The following is a 15,816-nucleotide window of genomic DNA, read 5'->3' on the forward strand; positions in this document are numbered from 1 at the left end:
CCTTGTTGTTTATCCCAAGATGCTAAATTTTAACAGATTTTTAAAAAGAATAATTTCTTCAAGATCTTTCATAAGATCCTCTAAAATGAGGAGTAAGAATGCAGAAGGAAACATGGTTAAAAATATATGTGATGAAATTTAAAATTCTAAAATACTAAATTATATTTCCAAATGCCTAATGCTAATTAATAAATGCAGCTTGAGCATGTTAATGAGAATATTCTTAGAAGTGAAAAATGACTATTCATATCAGGCTAAGACGTTAGCCTAATGAAATTTTCAAATTATATATGCTTTTTTCGAGTAACAATTTTTCTACTATAACAGGAACATGAATCACTGAGTATTAATAATGTATTAATGCACTACAAATGGCTACTTCTCAATTTATAGTTCTAAATTGAGAAATTTTAAATTACAAAATTTACATAAATAAGTGAGACACCTACCAGCAATGGCTCTGGATATAATTCTAGCTGGGCTCTGTATATAATATCATCCAATGCTTTCTGAGCTAGATCCCATTCTCCATTATAACTATAAAATTAAATGAAGTACAATTATTTTAAATTAATTCTATATAACTGAACAAGATATAATAAGAAATTGTTTATCTTTAATAAGGAAAATAATAGATCATATTAGCACATTGCTTAGCATTCCACCCTCATTAAATATATATTTCTAAATCTTTGAATTCCTTTCAACTGTATCTGAAAGCCTATTAATAGCAAAGAAAATTGTACAGATGTACATTTCTTCTCTAAAGAACATTTCTATTTATAGAACAGAAGCCAAAAAGCTAGGCAATCTCAAAGCACTTTACGCTTTCAAAACAAGTCAGAGCATAATAAATTATATACCTTAGAATAATGTTCAGAACACTTTATGGTCAAACTACTCTGTAACTCCCATGGTTTTTAATGAAAATCTACAACTACTGTGGCTTGCAGCATCCTAAGTAGTTACTTCTTTGCATTCACATAGTCATTTAGAAGTGTACGTGATATATGCTGCAAATATCACAGAGATAGTGGGAAAAAAGTACATGTGTATATTAATTTTCAAAGATATGGCCAAACTCTTCCTAAAAATTGGCTAAATGATGGAATGGACAGAGAAATAATGGCTTGCTCATCTGACAACAAAATAAAGAAGTGTGAATTACATCAAGCGTGCAAGTGAGGCCTAAAAAATGGAAGCAGCATTGCTCTCACCCTAAAAATATCCAAGATCAAGCCAGGTAATCTACAAAATCATAACTTCTCATGAATCCAACAAGGAGCTAAGGTCACAGGGCAACCAAGTAGCCTGAAACCCAACGGCAGCCAGGTGCCCCTGAAGAGAGTGAGACCACAGTGCAGGTGGGTAAAAAGAATTCAGCTAAACTTTTCAACAAATTTCTAAAAGCCAGGTGTGGGCCAGTACAAGAGTACAAAAACTCCGGAAGCAGATACAAGGGGACGTCACACCCACTCATAAGCTCTTCTCCACAAACCACCTTTAGGCACTCATAAGAAAAACTAAGCGCAAGGCGGGGGACCAGAGAAAGCTGCTCTTGGTAGTGCAGGCCTGAAGGAGGAGAGTGGCCACCAGAGCAGGCAAGGCACCAAGATCCAGCCAGACACTTTCAGTGGAACAAAAGTTTAAAGCCTTTGGGGAAAGAGCAGCAAACCCTTTCACCCCAAGGGCAGAGGTGAAGACCAACTCACTCTCGCTGTGAGGGAGAGAAAAAGAAAAAAAGCCTCTACATGTAGGGGAGGATCAGGAAATCATCCTATGCTGAGAAGAAGGAAGGCCAGAGGTCTCTTACCACTGGAGGAGGGGCAGGACCACAGAGGAACTCCCACCCAGATAAGCAGGGACATAGGGCCTGCTCAGAACTGAGGCCAGACCAGGACAACAGAAAACAACACTTCTCCTCCCTCCCACCCCCAGCCAGGCTAGTACACATCTAGACACATGCAGAAGCACTCTACGGCTGGAGGAGGGGCAAGAACACGGAGAGAGACCCTCTCTGAGGTATAGACACACTGGGAAAGCTAAAAGCTGAGGATGGAGCAAGAGTATTGAGGAAAAACCCTCCAGCAATAAGTACCAGGTAACATAAAAGGAATTTGAAGTAGGTGGTGCAGTATAGGTAATCACAGCAACAACGAATCCAGTCCCAGCTCACTCCTGCCTACACTAACTCTACTGGCATCCTAAAAAAGAGGCATATCCATTTCCAGGCATAAATAATATTTATCTCAATCTTTACTGTCCTACCCATGAACAAAATAATGATCAATCAAATATTACAAAGCACACAAAAAGCAAGAAGAAAACAACCCACTATCAAGAGACAAAAAACAACCGAACCAAATTCAGAGATGACTCAGATGTTGTACTTCTCCAGGAAATTAAAATAACTGAGATTAATATATTAAATGCTCTAGTGGAAAAGAGGGACAACATGTATGAACAGATGGGTAGTTTAGCAGAGAGACAGGAACTATAAGAAAAGCCAAATGAAAAGGCTAAAAATAAACACAGTAACAGAGGTGAAGAACCCCCTCAGTGGGCTCATTAGTAGACTCAGCATAGTCAAGGAAAGAATCAATGAACATGAAGATAGATCAACAGAACTTAATCAGAGACACAAAGCAAAAAGGAGAGAAAATAAAATAGATCAGAGCATCTAAGAGCTGTGGGACAATACTAATGGCCTAACACAGGGGTCAAGAAACTTTTTCTTAAAATGCCAGATAATAAATATTTTGGCTCGTGGGCCATACAGTCTCCACTGCAACTAGTCAACTCTGTCACTGTAGCACAAAAGCAGCCACAGACAATACATAAACAAACAGATAACACTGCTTTTCAATAAAACTTTTTAAAAACCAGGGAGCATGCCAGATTTGGCCCAAAGATCATAAATTCTGCCTTCAGTTAAGAAGCTTATAATCTACTGGGGAAAATTAAGGTATCAAGTGAATATAATATAAAGTATAGTAAGATACGTATAGTAAGAGAAGTACAAAGTAGTAAAAGATAGGGTGCAAAGAAAAATACTAATATCTCAAGTATCAAGTAAGACTGAGCATCAATATTAGAAATGAATAGCAAATTCATAATAAACTTTGATGAAAGAGGCTCTAAGATGTTTCTCAAGAATTAAAATTTCTGGAAATGGAGAAGAGATATTCATTAAGGGAAAAATGCTACTTGGAAATTACAGCAAAAAAAAAAAAAAATGGAGTAATGAAGAAAGAAACTGTAAGTGTATTTAGGTGTCACTAATTTTCATTCTGTCCCTGAATTAAAGAAAGATGATGAAGTGTTTTAGTTGGTTAAAAATTCTTTGGAATATTAAAAGATATGTTTTAAATAATAAAACTGTTATCAAGATATTGATTCATATTTTTTTCACAAAAATATGCTGATTGTTTATTGAGATTATAATATAGTAACAATAAAATAACAGACTATAATTTTCCAAAGAGATCAAAGGTTAACTTTGTATATGAAATAAACTTACAAGGCAAAATAAATTCCTGTTAACATTTGCACCATGAATCCTGAAGAAACCGGTACCCTGCTACTTATACCTTTGTATTTTCTTACATGTTGTCGAGGATATCCACAAACACAGATTCTAGAAAGACCAAAATAAATATATTTGTAAAACTAGCAAAAATTAAGGTAATTTATTTTTTAACATTTATAAGCCAACAATGTACAAGGTATGCTCTCATAACAAACCAAACAGCAATGAAACAAAGAATCTTTCAAAACAGAACACTTGTCTGTAACATTTTACTGAGTAAGTTAGACTGGGAAAAAATGTAGAAAACTGGGGGTATGTTAATATATAGTAAGTGAACCAGATTCTCAGAGTTGGTTCACTAATTTTGATCAGTCATTATTATTGACCAAATTATTAATGATTTTTGGTTATCATAAAACCATAAAACATGAAACTCAGCACTATTCATCATGAATAGATCAGTGGTATGATCCTCCATTCCCAATAAAGTTCTTGACACAAACTGCAGGCTCCAAAAAAGTATTCTAAAATCAGACTCAAACTTCATACAGTATATCTTAATAAATTTCAGATAGACTGAAAATTTTAATGTTAAAATATCATAAGAGGGGACTTCCCTGGTGGCGCAGTGGTTAAGAATCCGGCTGCCAGTGCAGGGGACATGGGTTCGATCCCTGGTCCAGGAAGATCCCACGGCCACGGAGCAACTAAGCCCATGTGCCACAACTACTGAGCCTGCGCTCTAGAGCACGTGAACCACAACTACTGAGCCCATGTGCCACAACTACTGAAGCCCGCGCGCCTGGAGCCCGTGCTCTGCAATGAGAAGCCCACGCACCGCAACAAAGAGTAGCCCCCCGCTAGCCGCAACTAGAGAAAGCCCGCATGCAGCAATGAAGACCCAATGCAGCCAAAAAAAAAAAAAAAGTATCATACTATCATCAGGGAGTGAAAAGGAAAGACTAAGAGGAATGTATAATTATCCCCACATTTATTGGGGGGTTTGGATAGCTGGCTGGCTGGTAGTGCCACTAAATCAATTAGGACAAGTAACACATACTGTTTTGGAAGGTGCTAAGTTTCAGATATGTTTATTTTTAGGTATACAATATAGGGGTCAGTTTTGTCTGTCATGTCCTCTCTCCCACCCCAATGTCTTCCATTAATAGTACCTCTATCCCTCTTACCTTTAGGAACTAGTCTCCCCCTATAAAATTAAGTATAACCATGTGATTATGGTGAGGCTGACAATAAAACTGCCTGTGACAAGAGATCGCTATTCTAAGATCTATTTTTCCCTTCTTCCTTTTAATAACATATATAAAGGTACACTCCCCTCCACACTCCCCAACCAATTTTAACTAGAACTATGGCCACCTGCTAGAGACCATATTTCCTAGGCTTCCTTGCATCTAAGTGTGACCATGTGACTAGTTCTGGACAGTGGTCTGTTAACTGAAGTCGTACGACTTCTAGGCTGTACCCTTAAAAGGCAGCTGCTTGCCTTCCACTCTCTCTTTCTCCCTGCTTTCAAGACAGAAGGCGGATGTAATAGTAGTGATCCATCACCATACAGACAAGAGTAACACCATAGGGAATGGTAGAATCCCAAGAAAGAAGGAGCCTGAATACTTTAGAAACAGAGCCAATCTGCCCTCAGACCATCTATCAGCTTGGACTTTTATGTGAAAGAAAAATAAATAGCCACTTTATTTAAGTTACCGTTATTTCTGTTAGAACAGCCAAACCAATATTTAACCTGATATAGTACTCTTCCAATAATACTACTACGCAACTTGGCCCTACAGGGGTTTGTATAAGCTTCGGACGGCACAATCGAAACTTTTGCTGGATTGTTTTTATAGTGAACCTGGGAGAGATGTTCTTTTTCCTGCGTTCACTGAAAGTAGACAACGTAAGCTTTTAGCTGCCTGTGGTCACTGCTCTTACCACATAGAAGAAGCCTATCTTCAGTAAAAAAAAAAGTACAATGCCAACAGATGAAAATGAGGTAAGAGAGAGAGAGGAGAGAATAGCCTGGTAACAGTTGAGCCTCTGCATCTAGTTGACCCTGAGGCCAGTTCCATCCCTGCTCTTCCCAAGTACTAACAGCCAAAAACTTTCCCTTTGATATTAGGTAGTTTTACGTAGGTATCAGTCAGTTGCAACAGAAAGAGTTCTAACTCTTACAAGGTATCTATGGGACATCTTGATGAAGATGTTTACTGAATTAGATACACAGGTTTAGAAATCAGGAAAGAAGTACAGGGTTTAAGAAAGAGAATATGGTCAGAAAAATGAGTTATTGCTGTTATTACACAATTTTTAAAAAACAACATTGCCATAGCTCTAGGATGGTCAATCAACTTTTAAATTTACTTTAGGTGAGAACTAGAGAGATAGTTCTCTCAATTCACAAAAGAAACAGGATTCCAGGTTCTCTTGTTTTCTCTACTAGCTACCTATAAGGAAATAAGGAGTTATCTGTTAGAGGCTGTATTTACTTCTTTATTCAGAAGTGCAAAGGGTTAGTGTCTTAGTCCGTCTGGGCTGTTATAACAAAATACAACAGACTGAGTAGTTTATAAACAACAGAAATTTATTTCTCATAGTTCTAGACGCTGGAATCACAAGATCATGGTCGGGCGAGGGCCCTCTTCAAGGTTGGAGAGTTCTTGTTATATCTTCACATGGCAGAAGGGGAGAGGGAGATCTGTGGTGTCTCTTGGCTAAGAACACTAATCCCATTCTCAAAGGCCCCACCTCCTAATACCATCACATTGGGCATTAATATTTCAACATAAGAATCTGGGGATGGGGGGAACACGAACATTCAGATCATAGCAGTTAGGGGGGTTTTGTTTGTTTGTTTTTTAGCAGTTAGTTTTTAATAACTACTAAAACTTTACCCAAACTGTAGCAAGTGACTTCAGGAATTTTGCATTTATCAATGAAAGATTTTTAAAAAATAAAAACTTAATTATTTCCTTTAATCATAATTGTACTTAATGGATCACAAATCTGAAGTGGAAGAGATCATCTATCATTCATTCATTGAACAAATAGTTATTAAGTTTTTACTGTATGCCAGGCATTTCTCTTGAACTCTAAGGAGACAGAACTGAAAAAAACACCAAAGTTCCTGACCTCATGATATTCCAGCAGTTGACAGGCTATACCAAGTGAACAAACAAGGTAATAACAGTGTTATAAGTGCTAAAAGGAAATAAACTGGGGTGAGAAGGTGCTACTATAGAAAAGATGATAATGGAAGATCCCTCCAAGGAGGTAACATTGAGCTGAGACCCAAGATAATCTAGTGCTAGCCAGCTGCAGCATAACTCATAATGGCAACTCTTTACCCTCTTTTCTCCAGTCCTTTTTGTTTTTTTTAATTAATTAATTTTTGGCTGCTTTGGTTCTTCGTTGCTGTGCGCGGCTTTCTCTAGTTGCGGTGAGCGGGGGCTACTCTTCGTTGCGGTGCATGGGCTTCTCATTGCGGTGGCTTCTCTTGTTGTGGAGCACGGGCTCTAGGCGCACGGGCTTCAGTAGTTGTGGCACATGGGCTCAGCAGTTATGGCTCGCGGGCTCTAGAGCACAGGCTCAGTAGTTGTGGCACACAGGCTTAGTTGCTCCGTGGCATGTGGGATCTTCCCGGTCCAGGGATCGAACCTGTGTCCCCTGCATTGGCAGGCAGATTCTTAACCACTGCGCCACCAGGGAAGCCCTCTCCAGTCCTTGCTTTTAATAATTAAGAATTCTGATTTACTCATCAGTACTCTGAATGCTCTCTTCAAAGATATTCTTTTCGCATAGATCCTTCACTGAATTTACATGAAATGCAGAACAAAGCAAAAACAATCAACAAAGCTACATGTCACATGAATGCCTGACTCCTCTGTTCATCAGAGGGTATCCTGAAGTTGCCTGACTTCCCTTTACAAATCCAAAACATAAGGACTCGACCTTACGAAAGAGCAGCTGAGTGGCCTAACCTCCTCTGCTGTATTAAACTTACTCTGCGGTCACGTATAGATATCTCTCAAATTCACAAACCATGATAAAATAAAATTCCTTTTAGAAGGCATATTTGTCAGTACATTTCTGGAAGAAGTTCTAAGCATCAATTTGTAAGTGAGGGAAACTACTGCCATGATTCTCATTCTCTGTTGAGAGATACTCTTTCTTAGACTGAGAGAAAACCTGTGAGATTGTTCTCAATATACTGAATTACAAACCACAAAATGATTAGAAAGCCCAATTCCAGTGGGGCTGACTGAAGAGAGTATTTATTTAGAACTTAAAGTAGAAAAGAAAATAGATTAACTACTATCATTAGATCATCAGACCAGTGAGTAGAAACTAGCTAGAAAAAAAGGGAAACAATGATTTTTCTATCTTTTAACTTGAGAAATATCTAAAATTTGGTCCAGTTCTATTTCCTATCCATCTGGATAAAATACATAGACTATGAAATAAAACTAACCAATTTCAAAACCTCTTCCTTTTCTGCTCTGCTTTTTGAATAGTGAGGAGAGGGGAGGTGAGAAGGCCAGGAGAGCAGAAAAAGTGGGGGAATAAGGGAGAAAAGAGAAAATGGAAGAAATTCCTATACAGTAATGAGCACTTTTCTGTTCTCATGCTTCTGCTCTTTGAAATTAGGAGCCTAATAAAGGCTGCATCTTCTATCACTTTCCTCAAGAGAATACCATATACAAATATAGTGCTCGAGTTGCTGGAGAAGAGATTATTTCAGATGGGTTGTAAAGGAAGGATGGAGAAGATTTACAACGGTGGAAAGGTGTACAAAGTAAATAATAAGCAATGAAAAGTCAACTGTAGGTTCTTTCAACAAGGAATTTCCTAGTATAAGATATGCTCTAGAACGGCTGGCAACTGCAAACAGGTGGTAAAAAAGAAAGAGCGGCTGTGGATCTATAGTGAACATGTGTGTTCATCATTGGGGTACTAGCTGTCATTTATTAAATGATAACAAAGTGGCATACACTGTGCTAAGAGCTTGTTCTCTCTCTCTCTCTCTCTCTCTCTCTCTATCATTTTATCAGTCAGGAAAATTAATCCACAAGATGGTTTATTTGCACAAAGCTGTCCCTAATAGACAGAAAACAAGAAGAAATCTGTTCAGTGGTCAGGAAGGCTGATTTAGGAATCAGGAGTGGGTCAGGGTTTCATTACAGATTCACAGGGACAAATACACTGATCAAGAATCCCTAGCAGTACATATTCAAGTCAGTCACCGAGGTGACTCACCAAGTGAACAAAATCAGGACAGTCCCTTAGACAATGGGGGAAAATTTAATTTACAGCTTAGTACAGTTTCATCTTTAATATTTATATTCTACATCAAAAGGCAAGATAAGCCATTTCTTAAACACAATTGTATTAAAAGAGATGCTCAACAGTAAAAAAAAGAAAAAATATTTTCCCAAATTTAGAGGACTTAGGAATATACTAATAAAACTTATTTGTAGTATTGGTGGGTATGTTGCTTTTAGAAGGGCCATACGTAATATTTAGTACTAGCAGAAAATAAAAACTTGTTAACTAAAACTCAGTCTAGCTCTTGCCTCCTTTCAGATCTCTCTTCAAGTGGTCCATGCACAGATGTAGGAGGAAAATACAGGCTATCAAGCTGGCCAGCTATCAAGCTGGCCATCAGTCTGCTTACAGTTAACTGAAGCAAAGCTTATAGTTAACTGAACAGATTTTTGCCCAGTAGAATAGATTTGTATGTATGCGTGGAGGGTGGGAAGTGTCCAGGATTGTTTTCATTCCACAACTCATTACAATCAGAAGGTTAAAAAAAGAACAGAACACATTTGTCACTGAACCTAGCTCAGGTATTCCACGAAATTTTTCTGGTTGTATTTATGTGTCCTTCCTCCTAGATAACCCAGTCAATCATTTTGGCATAATTATCATCAACATCCAAACTAATCAGCAATCTGAAACAACTGCCACGTGGCCAAAACAACTTGATTAGCCATAACACTGTGTGATCACTTTATTTTATTCTTCAGGAAAACCTGCACCAGGACTAAGATCATCAGGCATCTCTTGTACTTTATCATAATCATTTATAACTTACTTATCACCATAGTTCTATAACTAATTTTCCTTCCATAGCTCTGGACTAGGCTTTGCTTGATGAGATACTCGTGCTTTCTAGTTCTTTGCTATACATCTTTAAAGTGTACACCTTAATTAGAATATTTGATAAATGATTAAGGGAATCCAGAGTTAAGAGAAATAACTAGATTTTAAACCATTGAGAATACAGTAATAGGGAATCTAAAACAAAAACAAAAGCAAACTAAAAAAGATGGGAACGATAAATTTGATGGAGTTCCTATTACATCATGTTTTGCGGCTTAAGAGTTAGCATTATTAAATAGTTTAAGTTTTTTGAATTACATAGATCTCTTTCCTCCCTCATTTTCTTATAGCTAGTGGGTATACATGAGTTTTTCTTGTGGCATAGAATTAATGTAATATGTTTCTACTAAAATCTTCCTCGGCCAAAATCCTACAGCTAGTTTTTAAGTAATCGGTGTTTCTATTTGTTTTCAAAACCAGCTCTTACTTGCGTTCTTAAAGGATTATCCAATTCCCTGGTTAGGTAAAATTGATATGTTAGCAATTTTCTACCCAGAACATAAAAGTAATTATATTGAAGATAGTGCACTGGAGTTACACAGGACAGAAACCAGCGACACATGTTCTTTCCTAACTTTGCCATCAGTCATTTCAGGAAAACATCAACAGTGGTTCTTATTTAGGAGGTTGTATTAGAACATCTGTATGTATTAGAACGTTAGAGCTTCAAGCATATTAGAATATTCCTGGGTCCTACCATTTAAAATATTGCTTTAAAGTAGTGTGTTTTAAGTTCTACAGGTGAAAAGTTCCTGCATCGAACTACTCCTTAAGCCAATGTTTCTGAAGTGTTGGTTCTTACACTCATTTTAGTGCATAACAACATGTTCACTGGACCATACTGAAATGAGAAACAAGGAATGCTAAACATCTCACTTTTGACTTATAAACTGTTGTCCTTCCCTTCCATTGTACCCCTTTTGGGTGTTAAAATACTCTCCCCTTTCATTAAATAATGTTGACGGTAGATATTTATAATACAATGACTTGACAAAAGACAAAGTCAGCAACGCCATGTGAATACCCACTTCAGCTTCTTTGAAATTTTACAGATCTGTGAAATTCAAAAACTCTGGGCACCTCTGCCTTTAAAATATTTAAAACAAGAAACATATTAGAAAGAGTAAGTGAGAGAGATGGCAGACTGGTACCATCTTCTAAGGTGCAGCAAATGTACTTATGCTCCAATTCAGGAAATATCTGAATGACTCTCCACTTCTCTATCTTCTCGAATAAGCCCCTTGCCTTGTTACCTCCCTCTCCCTCTGGTCCTGCGTGGTTTTCTATCTTATTCAATAGAATCAATTTAGGTTTTTTGTTTGTTTTGTTTTGACTTGATTTCTAAGTATTGGTCTATGCACCCTCCCTCTTACTAACTCTCCAAAGCTACATTTTCTAAATAAGTTTCCCAAATCTAAATTATTTTATAAGTTCCTTAGTTCTATATTTTCCCTTATTTACTTGAATTACCAAAGGCATTTTCTCTGCCTTGTTTTTTTTTTGTTTTTGTTTTTTTAAAAAAAGGTAACAGGGACTTCCCTGGTGGTCCAGTGGTTAGGACTCCTCGCTTTCACTGCTGAGGGTGCGGGTTCAGTCCCTGGTTGGGGAACTAAGATCCTGCAAGCCATGCAGTGTGGCAAAAAAAAAAAAAAAAAAGGTAACATCTTCAACATAGAAAATGTAGAGAATGACAGAAAATCACACAGGAAAAAAATTAAAATAAACTATAATTCCACCAACTAGACATAACTATTGTTAATATTCTGGTCATATTCAGTCAACGCTGGAATCACACCATATATACTATATCATTAAGTACTCTTTTAAATCAGAATTCTTAAATATTTGCATAGTATACCCAAGGATTACCATAATTTACTTAACCAAGCTCTTGGCTAAATTTTTTTTAACATGAAACGCTTAAAAACCAGTATCTCTTACTTACTTCTTGGTACCAAATTAGAGCACAATAAAAATAACTACCTAGATAGATAGATAGATAGACAGATAAAAAAGCAAACAAAACAGAAACCAACCACATGCCAAAAACTGAAAGGTCATAATAGTTCCATTCTTTTAACTATATAGTATGATCCTTTTCTAATTAAATATTCTATTGAAATGTTATTCAGCTTTACCCGCTTCACTGTGTTTTTTGTGACTTCATTGTGTTTTTAGGGAGCTTTCTGTATGTCGACTAGGTGGAGCTTTATATTAACCTATTTAGTGTTTCAAGCAAATGATTAAACAAAACAAAAATAACTTAGATATGTAACAAACTAGCAATCCTAGATTCATATATTTCAATACTAAAAACATTTGAATTTTAATTTACCTTGAACAAATTTGACACAGTGATTGAAGAGAAACACGGGGCATATAAGTTAGGGCAGCATTGTAACACAACAAAAGGAATGTCAACACTTCAAACCTAAAGATAAACCAAAAGAGTATTTACAAATCTTGAGAATTCTAAGAAGTCAACTGTAATTAAGCAAGCATTGGGGAGGGATATTATGTTACAGAACAGACCTGTACAATATAATCACACCAATAAGAATACAAAACTGAAAGGAAAAAGTAACAGTCATATGAAAATTATCTTAAAAATTCAATGTTCCAGATGACATCTGAAGCAAAGTGTAAGTGACAAATCGGGAAGATGTGTTTTTCTCTTGTACAAAATGACTCAACATTTTAAAAATTGTTACATACAACTCATTAAACATTATTTATAAATCTACTGAAATAATTTCTTAAAAAATCAGCACGGTACAATAGCAGGTTATGTCTCCACAGTATACCTATTCTGTGCTGTCAGCATCTCCCTTTGGGGGTGAGGTCCGCTGTACACAACTTTTGACAAGCCATGCTGGGATAGGGCGCTCTCGGTCAGAGCCATGGACCCAATGCTGGAAGGCTAAAGAAAAGACATGTGAATAAAGAAAAAACTGTTCTGTTGAAGATGTGGTATTTAGAATATATACACCAGTAAGAATGACTGCCATGAACATCATACATCTTAGAAATATTCAGATTGCCTACTAAGTATTCTGCTCAAAGATTAACAAATAATTAAAAACAAACCACAAATAGAAATACAAAATAGTTTAATTTTAAAAATTCTACCCCAGAAAAACATAATTGCCACACATAAAAAATCTAATCTTATCTGTCAGGAGAAGGGGAGAATATTTCAAAATGAATACTTTTAATAGATCTTTTACAGTCAGGTTTTAGTTTTATGATTTTGATTGCCCATTTTTACTTTGGGAATAGCCAATACTTTGTGTGGTGTTTTATACTTTTTAAGGCACTAATAAACTGATCAAATTTTTTGTCTCAATAACCAGACCCTAATTTATAGCAACTTCAAATCTTAGGACCAGTAAACTTACTTTGATAAAAATGTCACTTACCTCATGATATACAGATGGTTTGGATAAAGATGGAATCGTAAAACTCAATACTTTGCTATGTCCCTGTTTGTCAACTATTTCCTACAAAAGTGAAAGAAAATATCTTACAATATTTATTTTTTACACATAAATTTAAAAGCTGAATTTAAACTGTTAGTCTAAAAAAAAAAAAAGAGATGAGAAGAAAGGAATTTTAAATTCAACTAAAATCTTAAACTATGATAATCGATTATTCACAAATACTAGGAGTTAACCTTCTCCTTAAAATATAAATAACACAGTTTTAAGGATGAAATACAGATGTAATGTGGTAATAATCATTGATTTTTTCTCATGTAAAAAGTTCTACTTTCTAAACCAATTAACATAGTTATGAAATACATTATGAAATGACCCTTAATTTTTTTTTCCACTTTAAAAACCTTACGTATGTATCTAGAATATTGTACTATTTAATATACAAACACTATTAGTAATGCAAACTATATATTTTAAATCAATGGTGTGAAGTCTGGAGACAGTCCAGATTTTACAGAATTATTAGTGGTAGATATTAGACTAGATCTTTTCTCCCAAACTTTCTGTGAAGGTCACAACAGACAATTTATAGACAGTGGATTTTAAGTTTAAAAAATTTAAAACTCAACACTGATATTTTCAGATACCTCCATAAAATTATTTAAATGGACTGATTTTTAGTCTCCAATCAAAAAATGTATATTTACATAATTGTATGTATGCCCATATAGCCTTCAACCTCCAGAAAGTTATTTTTGGGAGAATGAGCTATGAGTCATTTGATGTATTAAAAACAAATATTAGCTTTACTAAAATGAAAAATAGTTGCCATTATGTATTCATTTTTGTTGAAAGGGTTATATGCTTGGCTTTTGTCAGAAAACATTTTGTTAACTACATTAAATACAAACCAAATTGTAAACCCCTAGGAGAAGAGCTTCAATGCATCCACTGCTATGCACATTTCTGCTGGCTGAGACGGCAAGGTAGCACCAAATCAGTTCTGGAAGAAACTGCAGTGTAAATCGAAGCAACTGTTCCTCTCCGCTACGATAGAATTCAAAGAGCTGGTGACAGACAGGTTCTAGCAACTGGAAGAAAGACAAAATATTCATTCAAGGACTGGACTGTATTTGAATGACACTGATATATGAAATATAAAAGGTTTTCCCTGATTGGTAATTACTGAAATATACAAATGTTTCCATTTTTTGGAAGCACAAAACTATTCACAGCTAAGCTATTTAGTAATAAACTCCAGTGGAAGGCCAAACTGCAAACTAAGTGTATACGGAAGCACTTTATAAACTCTAAAACATTCTGTAGCTCGAAGGTAGTATTGTTATTAAAACCATATCTTCTAAAATTCCTAAAATAGATAGGTTGTGAGAAGTTTCTTCCTGAATATCCTTGCTTCCAGATAAAACATGTCAATATAAATGACTGGCTACAGGGTTGGAGAAATTGAAAGGAGAGTCCTAGGGAGTTACTGTCTCATTGCCTTCCTGAGTTATAACTAGGCAGCATCGGACAGCAATGACCACTATGTGGAGGGAGAAGCTGAATAATATAAAGCTCCTAGGTCTAGTTTCTTACTGTAACCATGGTTAATTGCCCCTGGATGATCTAAACGTTGCTATCATTTTATTTTAAACGTGATTTGGACTTACTGATAGCCTTTTTTTCCCCCCACCACACTCCCCCAGTTACCCAGTTAACAGAGCTGACTGTATCTTTATAACAGACCTTTTTTTAAAAAATCAGAAAGTCAAGATAAGAGACTCTTATAGGTAAGTATTATCTTAAAGCATATATAATCATCACACACAAGTCATTAACGAATATGTCAGGGCTACTTTTCAAACAAGCAGGCTACTATTATATTTTCAGCGAACAGGAGTTCATTCACTTCACTAACTTAGGCAATAGATTGACGTCAATTTACGAAACAGATTTTCTACTACCAATAATTGGAATGAACAGGAACTAAAGTGGATGTTTTGATTTCAAAAAAGTTCAATATGTAAAGCAAACCGGGTATAATTAAAGTCAGTATTACAGAAAAAGTTATACTTTAATAAATATTGACTAAATCAAACTGGTCTTTCCTATTGAAAAACTATCTTCTGACAGTTAAGGAACATTTTTCCACTCTCAGAATGGTCATCAGAGTGCAACAGGTGTCCACTGTGGCATGGCAAAGGCAACAGGAAACTGGAGGGTCAGAGGCAAAGTAATCCCATTCACAGATAGCAAGAAAAGTTTTTAGGGTAGGAATTTGGAAGAATGGAGAGGGGGATGGTGGAAGAAAGGCTGGTAGGGGAATGTTTAGCTTTCAGGGTGGACTTTTAAAAATTTCTTTGTGGACCAGGGTCGATAATCTTGTATTGTGGTGTAATATCGCTCATCTCTAAATACCAGGGAAAGCTTTGATTAAATCAATTAATATAGTCTAAAAAATATTTGCAAAGTTGTGAAACTTTATGCTGAAAATTTATTCAATAGGCTGCATGAACACATAATCAATTTTAATCAAAACACTCCAAAAGGCCTTTTAAACTGGTTTAAAGTCTAAAATTAAATGGAGTTTTGGTTTATGAAAGCAGAACCAAATGAAGACAGATTCAAAAGGGATGTAGAAGTTATATATTGCAATGAGATTAGATGAAATTA

General features: G+C 35.9%; 1 protein-coding gene across 3 annotated transcripts in view; it reads right to left on the minus strand.

Annotated features, from left to right (window-relative positions):
* FAM126A (family with sequence similarity 126 member A) overlaps positions 1-15,816 on the minus strand; it is a 91,634-nt gene that overhangs the window by 20,962 nt on the left and 54,856 nt on the right. For 2 of the 3 annotated variants that reach the window (XM_036863106.1, XM_036863104.1), the window contains exons 4-9: positions 14,055-14,234; positions 13,126-13,206; positions 12,511-12,626; positions 12,042-12,137; positions 3,521-3,637; positions 450-537 (exon numbers count right to left, since the gene is read on the minus strand). In XM_036863106.1, the coding sequence (XP_036719001.1) occupies positions 450-537; positions 3,521-3,637; positions 12,042-12,137; positions 12,511-12,626; positions 13,126-13,206; positions 14,055-14,234 (678 nt within the window). The remainder of the gene's footprint in view (positions 1-449; positions 538-3,520; positions 3,638-12,041; positions 12,138-12,510; positions 12,627-13,125; positions 13,207-14,054; positions 14,235-15,816) is intronic. The other variant, XM_036863105.1, reaches the window with a different exon arrangement.

Source organism: Balaenoptera musculus, chromosome 9, assembly GCF_009873245.2.
Source record: "Balaenoptera musculus isolate JJ_BM4_2016_0621 chromosome 9, mBalMus1.pri.v3, whole genome shotgun sequence".
Taxonomy (NCBI): domain Eukaryota; kingdom Metazoa; phylum Chordata; class Mammalia; order Artiodactyla; family Balaenopteridae; genus Balaenoptera; species Balaenoptera musculus.